Genomic DNA, 14369 nt, shown 5'->3' with positions numbered 1-14369 from the left:
TGCTCTTTCCATGTAAGCCATGATGCTTCCCATCTCTGTCCCTTTCTCCCAAAACTGCTCTGCCTGCCCCTGACCCCCAACCCAGCCCCCTTCAGCGCAGTCTCATCCAACCCTTCCCTGCTGTTTCTGCAGTCCTGTGGTTTTGTCAATAAATAAGGAACTTTGAACCTCAAACAATTTTGAGAACAATGGAATCAAGCCCCCTGATGACCCGGTACTCTGGTGCTGGTGTTGGGGAAGTGTTCCTGTTTATAGGCCAGTGGAGGAAAAAAGAGCCCTAGGTCAAAGGCCTCTGCCAGAAAATGTGCCTAGTTTCTTTTTTTTTTTTTTGCTCCATCCGAGCTTTTGTAATATTTATTTTGCCTTCATTTGGTAGAGGACAGTTATTCTCTTTGCTTTGTTTGGCAGCTTTCCTTGTGAATGATTAGATGCTTATGTTGTTGTAATGTTGATGGGCCAATGCCGGTCACTTCCAGTTACTCTAGGGCAGTGTAACCTGCCATCCTAATTCTCATTCCAGGTGGTTGTAGCCAAAATAGAATGACTCATCTCAGGGACAGCCAGGATAATTTACTTTCTGTAAATTAAATGGCCTTGAAACATATTGAAATTAATAAATTTCCACAGTGTAACTATGTATGTGTGTCACTGTTGGACTCCAAAGGATAGGCTTCATCTATACTTTTATCTCTATATTTTTATCAGGAAGCAGCATGGCGTAGTGGATAGAGCATGGGCTTGGGAGTCAGAAGGTCTTGGGTTCTAATCCTGCGCCACCATTTGTCTATTGTGTGACTTGGGCAAATCACTTCACCTTGCCTCAGTTGTCGCATCTGTACAGTGGGGATTGAGACTGTGAGCCCCAGGTGGGACAGGGGCGGTGTCCAACCTGATTAGCCTGTATCCACACCATCTTAGAACAGTGCCTGGCACATAATAAGTGCTTAACAAATACCATTATTATTATTATTTCCAGTATAAAAGCTGGAGATAGGTTTGGGGACAGAAGGTTCAGGTATATCATAACTTTTTCAGGTATATCATAACTTTTTCATTAAAAGCGTCTAGTGCTTCTCACCTTCCTTGTTCTCATACTCTTTCTTGAAATATTCTGCTTTCCCTTGAAGATCAAAATTAAATGATAAAAATCAACACAGTAAATCCATTGTGAAATCATTTCCAAACAAAACATCTAATTTCTCTGGTTATTTGAATTAACTTATGCCACCATAAGAAACTGATAATGTGAACTTACCCCATAGACCAGTTCCCCAACCATGCCATTCCAGATCTTTGTTTCAGGATCCCTTGCTCCATATTTCCCATCTCCGACAATTGATAGTTTGTATTTTATTCCCACATGTTTGGCTATTTCATAAGCTAAGTCTACACAATAGCCTTCATATCTTTCATTTCCTTCTAGCTGTTCGTGATTCTTCTTGTACATCACATACGGAGATTCCTGTGAAATAAAAGGTTGAAAATTTAATGGGCCTGTATACTCTAATGAAAGGACTATTTATAATGTTGTCTGTCTCTTTGCTTATGATGCAGTACAAAGTGGAAATATTTTCTTGGGATTGGAGTAAAAATGGAAGTTTTAAGTCTTAAATAGGCAACTTTGGAAGAAAATTAAAATATATTGGGTGGAATTCTTTGAACACTTAAATGCAGCAATGCATTTGTTTGCATAATTCACCCCGGAGTATTGCCAACACATTACAGACTCCGTTATGTGAGAAACACTGGCATTGGTTTCCCAGAGATTTGCTCAAGTTTCATTTAAGGGGCTCTGCTGAGACTATTTCTTAAAAAGAGAAATGCCGTTTTACTGAAATTGCTTGAAATTGGTTTGTGCTCTGTTGTTAGCAAGAAATAACAACAAAAGAAATGCAGAATGGCGTAGGAACATAACGTGAGTGCTTAAGGCAAGCAGAGGTTTTGAAATTTTTTGGGAGACCAAAGTTGGATAAATTTTTATAATGAATATTATCATTATTTTATCTGAACTGTTAGAGGGCAAACTTTAATGCTTCTAAATTTAGACATTGGTCAAGAGTGGTCAATATTGTGTGGTCGAGTGACATTTTTGGAACCACGTAACATGAGCAGTCATGCTAAGTCTGACCAGTGGTCCATGCAGCCCAGAGTTGTCTCCAGATAAGATGCTTGGAGAAAAAAAAAAATCCACCTCCACCTCCCCATGCACCTTTGCATCAAACAGAAATTCCTTACCATCAGCTTTAAAGCACTCAATCAGCTCTCCCCACTCCTATCTTGCCTCATTGTCGTCTTACTCCAATTCAGCCTGCAATTTTGCTCCTCTAACACCAACCTCAATGTCCTCTATCTGACCTATGTCCAAAGTAGAGACTCTCTAAGTGTAATTGATCTTGATCTGTAGAGCAGTGTTGTCTAGTGGAAAGAGCATAGGCTTGGGTGTCGAGGATCTGGGTTCTAATCCCAGTTCCACCACTTGACTGCTGTGTGACCTTGGGCAACTCATTTCTCTGTGCCTTAGTTCCCTTATCTCTTCTATCTCACCACCTACCTCTGGCCTGAAACTCCATCCCCCTTTATATATGACAGACTTCTTCTCCCCACCTTCAGAGTCTTATTAAAATCACGTCTCCTCCTCTCTCTCCCTTCTTCATTACCTATGCACTTGGATCTGTACCCTTTAAGCACTTGATAGTTACCTCACTCTAAGCCCACAAGCACTAATGCATGTACCAATAATTTATTTTGACGTTTGTGTTCCTCTCTAGAATGCAATCACCTTGTGGACAGGAAACGTATACCAATTCTCTTGTATTATACACTTTCAAAAGCTTAGTACAGTGATAATAATAATAATAAGTTGGTATTTGTTAAGCGCTTACTATGTCCCGAGCCCTGTTCTAAGCGCTGCGGTAGATACAAGGGAATCAGGTTGTCCCACGTGGGGCTCACAGTCTTAATCCCCATTTTACAGATGAGGTAACTGAGGCACAGAGAAGTTAAGTGACTTGCCCACAGTCACACAACTGACAAGTGGCAGAGCTGGGATTTGAATTCGTGACCTCTGACTCCAAAGCCCGTGCTCTTTCCACTGAGCCACGCAGCTTCTCTATGTGATATGCACATAGTTAAGTGTTCTAAAAACAGTATTGATAGGTTGATTGCATTAGGTATCTGAGCCCCTTCTGGGAAACCTATTGCACACCTGCCATTTTAGCCTCTCTTGTCCCCTGACCTGCCATCCCTCCCTTCATTTTTACCATTGTGTGATCCAGGGTACCCCCCAAAGTCCAAGCGGCTATGTCTGGGTGGAGAGGAAGGGTAGATCACTAGGGGGGCCATCCAGCAGCTGTCAACTGGGGAATCTTACCAAAGATTTGTCTTGGCAGAAGTACGGTCTCCATGAATTCAGTTAACCTTTTCCCAGTCTGATTGCCCTGAATTAGGATTTAGCAGCAAATCCCCCTATTGCTATAAGGTAGATATTCAAACTCCTCTCGTGCCATCAAGAACCATTGTGCCATCATGAGAAGCTTCTCATGATGACACCTTTCTCGTGCCATCATGAGAAGCAGTGTGGTTCATTGGAAAGAGCATGGGCTTGGGAGTCAGAGGTCAGGAGTTCTAATCCCAGCTCCTCCACTTAGCAGTGTGACCTTGGGCAAGTCACTTAACTTCTCTGGGCCTCAGTTACCTCATCTGTAAAATGGGAATGAAGACTGTGAGCTCCACGTGGAATAACCTGATCACCTTGTATCTCTCCCCCCGCCCCAGCACTTAGAACAGTGCTTTGCACACAGTAAGCATTTAACAAATGCCATTATTATTATTATTATTATTATTATTAAGACCCAGATTGATTCATTTAATTTTTTTTCCAGATTCTAATTTGCCAGGGGCATATGTGTGAAAGAGGATCAAAATAATAGTTTCTACTATGAATTCCTGGCAAAAATATTTTGGGGGTGTGTGTGTGTATGTATGTAACTGGTGGATGGCTTCCATCTGAACTGAAGGTGTTTTATAATATCTTATTCATTATCAGAGGAAGCTGCGTCTCTTGACTCTGCTAGGCCCTATAACCTTGAGACCTGTGCTTTCCTGCTGGGGCACAAGTGTTTTCAGAAATGGCTCCTTTTTATTACCAAGAAAAATAAAGTCCCCAAAAGATAAGAAAAAGGTAACTTACCAGAATAGTTGTCACTACTATTGTTCGGTTTTCTACAGATGTGCTGTCATTGCTGACTTGCTGATCTAAGAAAGGTACAAATCTCTCATATTCGTTCCAGTAACCAGCCTACAAAAGGCAGACATTTAAATGGTCATGTATTTTTTCACAGTAGAGATGAAGGATAATAGGCCAGTGTGACTTTAAGGCTATTTTAGGAATGAACATGGATGCTGGGTTCAAGGGTATCTCTTTTCACCTGGGGAAGGGTGACTCCTCAGGGTGGGCGATTCTCACACTTTCAAGTAACTTGCGAAAATAGTTTAGCCATTTTACTTTTTGTGGACTAATGATACAACCAATGAGGAGCTCTCTGGGTTTGATGACCTCCACCCTATGGGCTGGGAAAACTTCTGGGAATCCAGTTCACTAGGTAGAATTTTTATGGTTGATGTTTTCTGTGAAGTCATTGGAGGGAGTGATGGGGTTAGGAATGGTTCAGAAATAAGGTTGCTCCTTCCATCTAATTATTACCACCACCCCTTCTTGTACCTGGAAACCCCCAAATTTCAGCTAGTTCCAAAGGCTTTCAGGAAGATGTCTGAATGTCCTCTGGGTGAGGAGGTAGGTCAGCCCCGGGAACAACTGATCAGGGCACCTTTAAACAATAGAGTGATGCTTCTGCAAAACCTTTTCCCAGTCATTTTTCTCCTGCTTCTACAAAACATCAATGTAGATTGAAAGATGAGTGGTAGCTGTGGAATTCACTTGTGTACAATGGCCCTGTCCTGGATTATCAGGAACTCTGGAGATTCTGTCACCCTAAGCAAATATATAAAAATACACTGGAAATATTCTGTAGTGCTGCGGCTCTTTCATGAATTTAGCTCTATTGCAAAAGTGAAATAGGAGTCAACAAGAGTTTTTCAGTAATGGGAAAGAATTTTGTGGCTTCCTTCTTAAGGGTCTGAGAAAGCTGACAGCAATTTTGTTTGTTTTATTTTGCTGCCTGCTCCTGTAACGTGTCAGTGATGAAAAACAGAGTGGATGAACCTACAAATCGATGGCTATGGAAAACCTTCCTCAAGTACTTTTACTCCTGGAAAGAATGATTTCTGCAACTATGGTTGGCCACATCAGTGGCCTCTCTGTTCAGTTTCCGGTGGTGTTTGGTCAAAGATCTAAGTCGCATTTTAGTTTCTGTTAAATGTCTCTCTCACTTACTTTCCGAGATCCAGTGACTTTCATTTCGTAAACATCAATTGTATAGTTTGTCCTGCGTCCGTAGGTGTCAAACTGGATGTTTCCAGTCATTCCTTGCACTTGAACCTGTTGGTAAAATGTAGGTTACTTCAGTGAAGTAACTATGAATTTTCCATTGTGCAGTAGAAAAAGGTTAGGATTCAAAAACTACTTCTGTAACCCTAACGCACCTGGAGACAGACTCAAGAGTTTCATTTTGCCCCACTAAAATATATATCCAACTTTTCTGCCTGCCTTCTACAGTTTGCTGGATATTCTATCAATCTTAGTTTTTTCTTAATCAGAAACTGTTGTGTAGTGGTGGTAAGCTATGAAGCAGAGTCTTTAAAGAGACTGTCAGGGATGGGCAAAATTGAAGTGGGTTGGCTTCCTTGTAGATGAAATGTGCTATATAAATGTAAGTCATTATCATTACCTCCTCCCATTAATCATTTTGGGTGTAGGAGCGGAGTACTTTGTTTCAAAGAAAAAAGACCCTGCCTGTCTCGTTTCCCTTCAATGAAATGATGAAATACTTTATTTCATCACTTATCGAAACTGACAAGCTGTCAGCAAAGTTGGAGAAAGTAATGGGCTTTTGCTGCTGGAAGTAAAATTGATGTTAAATATTAGAGAAAATGTAAGTGGAAGGAGGGCTGTTACCAGTGGAACAAGCTATCCATGGATGCAGAACAATTTCTGTTGCTGAATTTTGTCATAAAGTGACCGACTTAGAGAAACAAGTGCTGCTGCCTAAGTTTTTCTCAGAAGAGGTTTTGGTGGATTCATTTAAATCCAATGAGACCTCTTCAGAACAGCCTTGCTTTAAGGAAAAAGCACTTCTATATATACATTTTTAAGACCTTTGTGTGGAAAGATTCCCATATAAAAGTACCTATTCTCTCTTCATCTCCAGAATGATCTGTTCAATTTCCTTAAAATGTTTAAATTGTGTTAGCGTCAGTGACAACCAAGCAATCATTCGTATTTATTGAGCACTTACTAAGCATTATACTAAGCACTTGGGGAGAGTACAACATAAGCGTTAATAGATACGTCCCCTTACCACAAGGAGCTTACAATCTAGGTGGGTGGAAGCAGCTGGAGATTTTTAAGGAGTGGGGAGACAAGGACATATTTTTTTCTTTAGAAAAATGATATGGGCAGCAGAGCAAAGGGTGGAGTGAAGTGGGGACAGACAGGAGACTGGGAGGTCAATGAGACGGCTGATGTAGTAGTCAAGGTGGGATAGGATAAGTGTTGGAATCAACACATTAGCTGTTTGGAGAGCCATCCTCTTGTTTCTCCCCGCTTCAGTCTATACTTCACTCTGCTGCCCAGATTATCTTTCTACAGAAACGCTCTGGGCGTGTCACCCCTCTCCTCAAAAACCTCCCGTGGTTGCCTATCAACCTTTGCATGAAGCAAAAACTCCTCATTATTGACTTGAAAGCTCTCCATCCCGTTGCCCCTTCCTACCTCACCTCCCTTCTCTCCTTCTACAGCCCAGCCCGCATACTCCGCTCCTCTGCCGCTCACCTCCTCACTGTGCCTAGTTCTCGCCTGTCCCGCTGTCGACCCCTGGCCCACCTCCTACCTCTGGCCTGGAATGCCCTCCCTCCTCACACCTGCCAAACTAGCTCTCTTCCCCCCCTTCAAAGCCCTACTGAAAGCCCACCTCCTGCAGGAGGCCTTCCTAGACTGAGCCCCCCTTTTCCTCTTCTTCTCCCCTCCCCATCACCTGTAATCCCTCCCTCTGCTCTAACCCCTTCCCCGCCCTGCAGGACTTGGGTATATTTGTACATATTATTCTATTTATTAATGATGTGCATATAATTCTATTTATTCTGATGCTTTGATGACTGTCTACTTGTTTTTTGTTGTCTGTCTCCCCCTTAGAGATTGTGAGGCCGTTGTTGGTTAGGGATTGTCTCTATATGTTGCCAAATCGTACTTTCCAAGCGCTTAGTACAGTGCTTTGCACTCAGAGCTAAATAAATAATGAATGAATGAGAGAAAAGCGGAGGGGATTTTGACAATCTTGAGATGGTAGAACTGACAGGATTTGGTGACAAACTGAGAAAGATGAATTGTAGTTAATGCAGATGTGATGTTCAGCATCAGAGACTGAGATCTTTCTGCAATGGCTCCATATCATTGGAGCTAAACCTTACTTTCATCCAGGTCCTAGGAACTAATGGCCAAAGCCATTTCTCATCCCTTCCCCTCCGTCCTCTCCCTGTATTCCTAACTCTTTCTACACCCTGCTCCCTTTTCATGCTTTGAAATCTTGAAAGATGGAATCATGTGGAGATGATGGCATTTGCCACTTGAAGCACTGTTGATAGAAACATTTTTTGATTCAGTCCGGAGGAGTCTTATGTTTCTCTCATCATTGTTTCATCTGACAATACAAATCCTGTAACTGTGGTGAAGGTTGAATTTAATTAACTCCTCTTCTAAAGGGTACAGTGCTATCTCAGTAAAACTACATTTAAGGCATTTGTTGAAGAACTGACATTGTGACACAAGAATTTGCATGATCTGAGAACGAGCAGTTCCTCTCTTTCTAGTGGGAAATGTGGAGACGTGACTGCTCTGGATGTTTCCATTTTGGCAAAATTGAAGCAGTAGCAATTCAGTCAAATACCCAGCATGGTGTGCCTGGTGCTGGATTTTGTGCCTTCCATGTGTTGTTTTGTTTTTTTTTTATGCCCAGAATTATCTACTGTGATCCATCTTTATTTTACTTGGAAGCCTAAGAATCCATACAAAGCCTAAGAATCTCAACACTGTTTGCTTATTAACATATTCCGAATGTTGCATCTAGGAGCCAATGAAGTGAAGCAAAATGGCAAGTAAAGAGCCGGTGTCTTTGAAACGCATGAACATTCACACACTCAGTACTCCGCACCAGACTGTGTATGTTTTGAGTTATAATGATCACTGAAATTTCCAAATTGATACTGATTTTTCACTTTACAGCACATTCTTTCTGACTTTAAAACCTGTGAACAGTGTGGGGATGATGGAAAAATGGAGGGACAAGGAAATGGAAGGAGAAGGTGAGAAAGTGTCAAGAGGGCAGTCAGGGTGCAGAATGGGAGAATCTGGGGGTAAGCAGACGGTTTGCTTGATCTCCATCCAGATGGAGTCCCACAGTGGAAAAAATTAAGTTAACCTATTTGGGACCTCTCTGACCCAGTATAAATGCATTACATATTTCTTATCTATAATTGATTGAAATTATAATTTTGGGTAATTTTGATAAATAATAATAATGAGAAGCAGCGTGGCTCAGTGGAAAGAGCACGGGCTTTGGAGTCAGAGGTCATGAGTTCAACTCCCAGCTCTGCCACTTGTCAGCTGTGTGACTGTGGGCAAGTCACTTAACTTCTCTGTCCCTCAGTTCCCTCATCTGAAAATGGGGATGAAGACTGTGAGCCCCACGTGGGACAACCTGATTCCCCTGTGTCTACCCCAGTGCTTAGAACAGTGCTCTGCACATAGTAAGTGCTTAACAAATACCAACATTATTATTATTATAAATATAAAAGTATCCATCTTGGTTCAGGAGCCAATACCACATTTATAATCTTATTCCTTTGGGGAAAAATTGGTACAGGTTGAGACTTTGCTATTTCCCCCAACTAACTGTGTCATAAAACCAAGGACTGCCTATAGTAGTTAAGCCTTGGTAAATGATTGTATCCCACTGAGCCATTATAGGAGCTCATCTCTTTGTCAATGGTATCTGTTGAGTCCTTGCTGTGCGCAGAGCACAGTACTAAGTGCTTGGGAGACTACAACACAACAGACTTAGTAGACATGTTCTCAGCCTACTTTGCTTGTAAAAATTCCCCAAGAGACCACCTATTCTTGTTTGTTAACACACTTACCTCTCCGTAACCTGAAAAACAAATTATCTGTTAGATCCTGGAATTTCACCAATATCTGGGGTTTCCATATTTTATTTTTTTAAACCTCCAGGAGCAGTTGGATGAAGGCTTTTGCTCTTACCATCTTTAGTGCTCTCTCTATATCAATCCCTTGGCTCCAGGGTACCGCGGGGTTTGCTAGACAGTCTCCGGCACTGCCTCTTCTGGATACATCCACCCGCTGCCTCCTTAGATAGCGGAAAGCTTCAGCTATGACTAGTATTGCATCGTGCGTCAATGCAGATGTGTACTAAAATGGAGAGAAATAAAATGCTATGGAAAATTGTGCACTGTCTCCACAGGAAGTCTTCCCAACATTTTCATCCTGGGGTGAAAAGAACCTCAAGTGTTCATCTAATCCATTCCCCTGATGCCAGGAAGATCTGCTTTTTATAAATTCTAGAGAGCTATTATATGTCATTTGTAGGTGTAAATGCTATAAGCTGCGTCATAGCTAGTTTCTCCTGTTGAGGAAGAAAAGCTTGTGAGGCCGGGGATGTTAGGGTAGCACTACATAGGTTTAACTGGCTATTATCTTACTTCTGATGATGACAGCAGAAGGGCCAAAACCAAGATGTTTGTATTTCAAAACCCTTATCTGTTGTTTACTTAGGGAAAAATGGAAAGAGTCGGCTTAGCCTGAAATTAATTTGTAGGGGAACATTCATCATTTCTGTCTGGACAATTAATTGGTTTTCTTTTCCTTGAAAAACAAAGCTGGTTTTCTGTTGTAGAATATTACAGTTGTTATTGAGTTTAAAATCTGATAGCATGCCAATTTGCAGGAAGTATTTAGTGGCACTTTCTCTCCCAGGCCAGAGGACTTAGTTTGCATTCAGCGTAATGAGCCAAAGAGCTTTTGTTAGAGACAGGACCATCTATAAGTATAAGGAATGGTTATCTACTATTTGAGACTTTGGAGTCCTTTTTCTTAAAGCAAAACAGCTTGGTCAGCAGTCTCATGTTTGCTGAGGAGAAGGAAACACTGACCCATGCGGGTAAGCTCTCAATGCAAATTTAACATTGTTTGCCTTTTTTTAAGGGTAACAGACACCACAAAAGTAAACAATATGCCCAAATTCAACACATGGTATCTTTCTGCTTTCAAGTTCATTTGCTAACCTTCCATTTTTCTCTTCTCACCCCCAACTGCGCACCACCAGATAAGATTTGGAAAATCACAAGCCTATTTTTTCATGGAAAAAAAAAATCCCTAAGCATCTGTCCACCCTAAGGTCCATGAAGTCAGCTTGGTGATGATTTTCCCATTTCGCCTGCATAAATTGTCAGCCACCTTAATGCAGTCCCTTCTTACTTATGCCAAAAGATCTATTTAATTTTCCACCTTATTCAACTTCTGCTTATGCAGAACAAATGCATGAGCATGCAAAAAGAGGAAAGAGGACTGAGTGGAAACATTGATAAAATTTGAAATAAATTAAGCATCAGGACTTTAACCTCCAGGCAATTCTGTTTCCTAATCAGAAATATTGTACTTCAATTTTTAAAGTGTATTTTTGGTCTGATTGGTAAATACTGAGCAAATCTATATAATTAGTACCAAGCTAATGCAATCTGTAAATTGTTCCACACACCTAAATAGTCCACACCCCCTCCATTTTTTTTCTGAAATGTGTGATTTTGAAATGTAAATCCCACCTGCTGCAGCATTCTTCTCCCTCTAAAGTCACTGGACATCCAGAGGAATACCTTTTTATAACATCTCTGTTTCAGCATCCCAACTTTCATCTCCGTAGACTTATCTCCTCAGCTATGGAGTACGGTAGAACCAAAATCTCCATTCAAACACTCCAGTATCAATAGTATTTATCGAGAGCCTACTGCATGCAGAGTATTGTTTGAGATGCTCGAAGACCATTCAGCAGACGTAAAAGAAGTCATCCTGCCCTCTGGGAGCTTTCAGGCCAGTGAGACTCAAGAGTCTCCAGAATATTTAAACTCTGAGAGATTGTGTTCCTGATCAGGTTGGGGTTGAAAAAAAATGCTGACTGGGAGGTGGAGGGGCAAGGGGGCCTGGGAGAGAAGCACAGGTGTCTGTGCATGCAGTAGTGAAAGACAGGCTTCCGTTGTGATGTTAATTTTGTGACCTGGAAAACCATGGGCATTTCCTTCATCTCCCTTTTCACTTGCCCCAGATAACCTGGCCAACCAGTTAGTTCATCGACAAAATGGAGTGAGTTCCCCAAATTCTTCCCCAGACCAACGGCAGAGATCCCGTTAGCTGACTCTATTGTATTTTTCCCAGTAGAACACACTGCATTCAGGCACTCAGTAAATGCTCTTGACTGATTGCCGATAGTAGCCGTGAGAGTTATAGGAAGGCCTTAAGTGAATGGCTGCTAACTGATCCATGCTGAAGGATGTCTTTAGGGGAAGGATAGGGTACACAAAAACCCAACTGATACTCTGGCTATCCCCCCTGCCTTTTTCTACCACAGGCAAGAGTAAAGGACACTCTCTACCGTGGTTATGTGGGCATCACTGCCACTAGGAGCATCTGGCTCCTCACCACAGCCTCAGTTCTAGTCCCTTCTCCTGTGAAGATATAGAAGTGGGATCCTCATCATGAATGAGCAATGTTAACCAAGGCCATTGGTGGCCCAGTGGACAGAACGTGGGCCTAGGAGTCAGAAGACCTGGGTTCTAATGCTGGCTCTGCCATTTGACTGCTGTGTGACTTTGGGCAAGTCACTCTACTACTCTGGTAGCCTCAGTTACCGCATCTGTAAAATTGGGATTACGATTCCGAGCCCTATATGGGACAAGGGACTGTGTCCAATCTGATTAGCTTGTATCTACCTCAGTGCTTAATACATTGCCTGGTACATAGTAAACGTTTAACAAGTACCATTTAAAAAATTGTCTCGATGTCCTAAAAACCAGGAATCTGATAATGTATAATTTCTTTTAGAAATACTCTTGCAGGGAAGAAAAATTGTTGTCACCTGGCCAACAGTGAGCAAACACACTTTATATTAGCAGCTAATTCAGCTGCATTTGCTTGGGCTCATGGAATTTATTAGCACCAAACTGTCATATAAATAATGTAAAATCTAATTTACTGTTTCAGGCCATCAGTCTCCTCTACCTTTTCCCTCTGGTTCTCAAAATGAATATTCTAAATCATGATCAGTAGATTGTAATTACAAATGCAATTCATTAAAAAAAAATGAAAACGACCAGTTTATTCTTAAACATCAGATTATAATGAGGTCAGTCTTCCCTTGCATCTATATTTAGATCTTCAGTTTCATCTGCACCCTCAAATAGAGATGCGTTTTTCCCTCAGTCATTGTGGGGACAACAGTAGAATTCACTGGCCAAGTTGACTCTTACACACTCTGGTTCTACTTTGAAAGAGGAGCAAGCCTCTCCCCAGTCCAACCCAGTATTTCCTTTTGCCACTAGATATTACCTTTAATGGTGAGTTCTTGGCTTCAGGAAACTCCCGCTCGTCCAGCCTCACCCAGCGTTGTAGAAACTGCTGGACCATAGGGTTCTCATTGTTGACAATCTGGAATCCAGTTATGTTGGCCCCTCCGTGCATTACTCTCTCCAGAACGAGATCTGTGAAACCCTGGAATGATATGAATAGAAAAAAATTCAAAGATGCCGGAGGACATTTCTTTTCTGACGCCTTGCTGGTTCACCCTGCTGAGGATTAGGAAAGTCTGTGGGATTATCCTGTTTGTGAGTAATGAAATGGTGACCTGTGACAGGAGCAAGCAGTATTTCAGTATTCTGCTGAATCTCCCAAGTTTCCAGGTGTCATTTTTGGAATATATAGTGGGTGCTTTTATGGTGCATTTACTTCTTCCGTAACCTGAGCTTTTCACTTTGTGTTTTGGCTAGGATGTTGTTAGAGTATTGGGGGATGTTCCCCTGACAAGGCGAGCCGTTTTGGATACAGCACATTGCAGCGTTGTAGGAAATGGCTGTTACGGGGAATGTGCATGATGTCGGTTTTGGGAAACACAGTAGTGATCATTTTCTTAATAGGGTTTGTACAAGAATTCAACCCCTGGGCTCTAAGAGAATTGGCAATGCATGCATGCCCTGTTGGTGTCACCACAACAAGCATCCACTTCTTGCATGTGACACACACACTCTCCCTTGCATGCATGCCCTGTTGGTGTCACCACAACAAGCATCCACTTCTTGCATGTGACACACACACTCTCCCTTCCCCTCCTCCCTCCACCACTCAGTTCCTTTCTCTCTCTCTCTCTCTCTCTCTCTCTCTCTCTCTCTCTCTCTCTCTCTCTCCCTCTCTCTCTCTCCCTTTCTCTCTCTCTCTCCCTTTCTCTCTCTCTCTCCTGTGTTGCCCCTACCTCCTGTAGGAAACATCTTCTCTTTTACCTTATCCATTCTCCAACCTACCGGCTACTCCTGGGCCACCCCCTTCTCTGTCAGATGCTATCATTTCTGTGTTTAAATCTTCAAATTCATTTTGATAGAAGGTTCATCTCCATTAGATCGCAGATTTCTTGAAACTAGAAATATTTTCAGCCCATAAATTTCTACTTGCTTATTGTACTCTGTGGCCCAGTGGGAACATGAACCGGCAGAGACATGAGAGTGTGGGTAGCCCAGTGGAAACCACTTTCGCTAATCAATGCCCTTCTTCGTCCAGGTTCTGATTCCCGAAGTCTCGGGCCCAAGACTCTTTTGTGGCTTTGGACTGTGGACTTCATCACAGTGCTGGGCCCATAGAAGTAAATGCTTATTGACTGACTGAAACAAGTAGATGTTACTGGGGAAAAAAAAACTGGAAACACAAGGGTTGTAGAAGTCTCTTATAAACCTCAACTTTTAGAAAGCAGCCTGAAGAAGAAGGTTCTAAAGAGAGCCCTTAAAAACCCACTGCTTTACATTTCTGGAAGCTACGGACAAGTAAGGGCCACTTTGGCCAAAAATCTCTACTTAGGACCCGTGCTGATCAGTCCCTTGTAGTCAGCATCTATGTGCAGCCTGGGTGCAGGACAGCGGAGAACAATCAG

General features: G+C 42.1%; 1 protein-coding gene across 9 annotated transcripts in view; it reads right to left on the bottom strand.

Annotated features, from left to right (window-relative positions):
* GRIA3 (glutamate ionotropic receptor AMPA type subunit 3) overlaps positions 1–14369 on the bottom strand; it is a 261251-nt gene that overhangs the window by 88768 nt on the left and 158114 nt on the right. For 8 of the 9 annotated variants that reach the window (XR_003760542.2, XM_029067979.2, XM_029067976.2 and 5 more), the window contains 5 exons: positions 12785–12946; positions 9431–9598; positions 5393–5497; positions 4190–4297; positions 1256–1462 (listed from right to left, as the gene is read on the bottom strand). Coding sequence is in view for 8 of the 9 variants with exons in the window: in XM_029067979.2 (XP_028923812.1) it covers positions 1256–1462; positions 4190–4297; positions 5393–5497; positions 9431–9598; positions 12785–12946 (750 nt within the window). In the remaining variant the exon portion in view is untranslated. Of the gene's footprint in view, positions 1–933; positions 1121–1255; positions 1463–4189; positions 4298–5392; positions 5498–9430; positions 9599–12784; positions 12947–14369 lie in introns of those variants that run through there. The other variant, XM_029067981.2, reaches the window with a different exon arrangement.

Source organism: Ornithorhynchus anatinus, chromosome 6 (assembly GCF_004115215.2).
Source record: "Ornithorhynchus anatinus isolate Pmale09 chromosome 6, mOrnAna1.pri.v4, whole genome shotgun sequence".
NCBI lineage: Eukaryota > Metazoa > Chordata > Mammalia > Monotremata > Ornithorhynchidae > Ornithorhynchus > Ornithorhynchus anatinus.
This window is presented reverse-complemented; position numbering and strand designations above follow the sequence as displayed.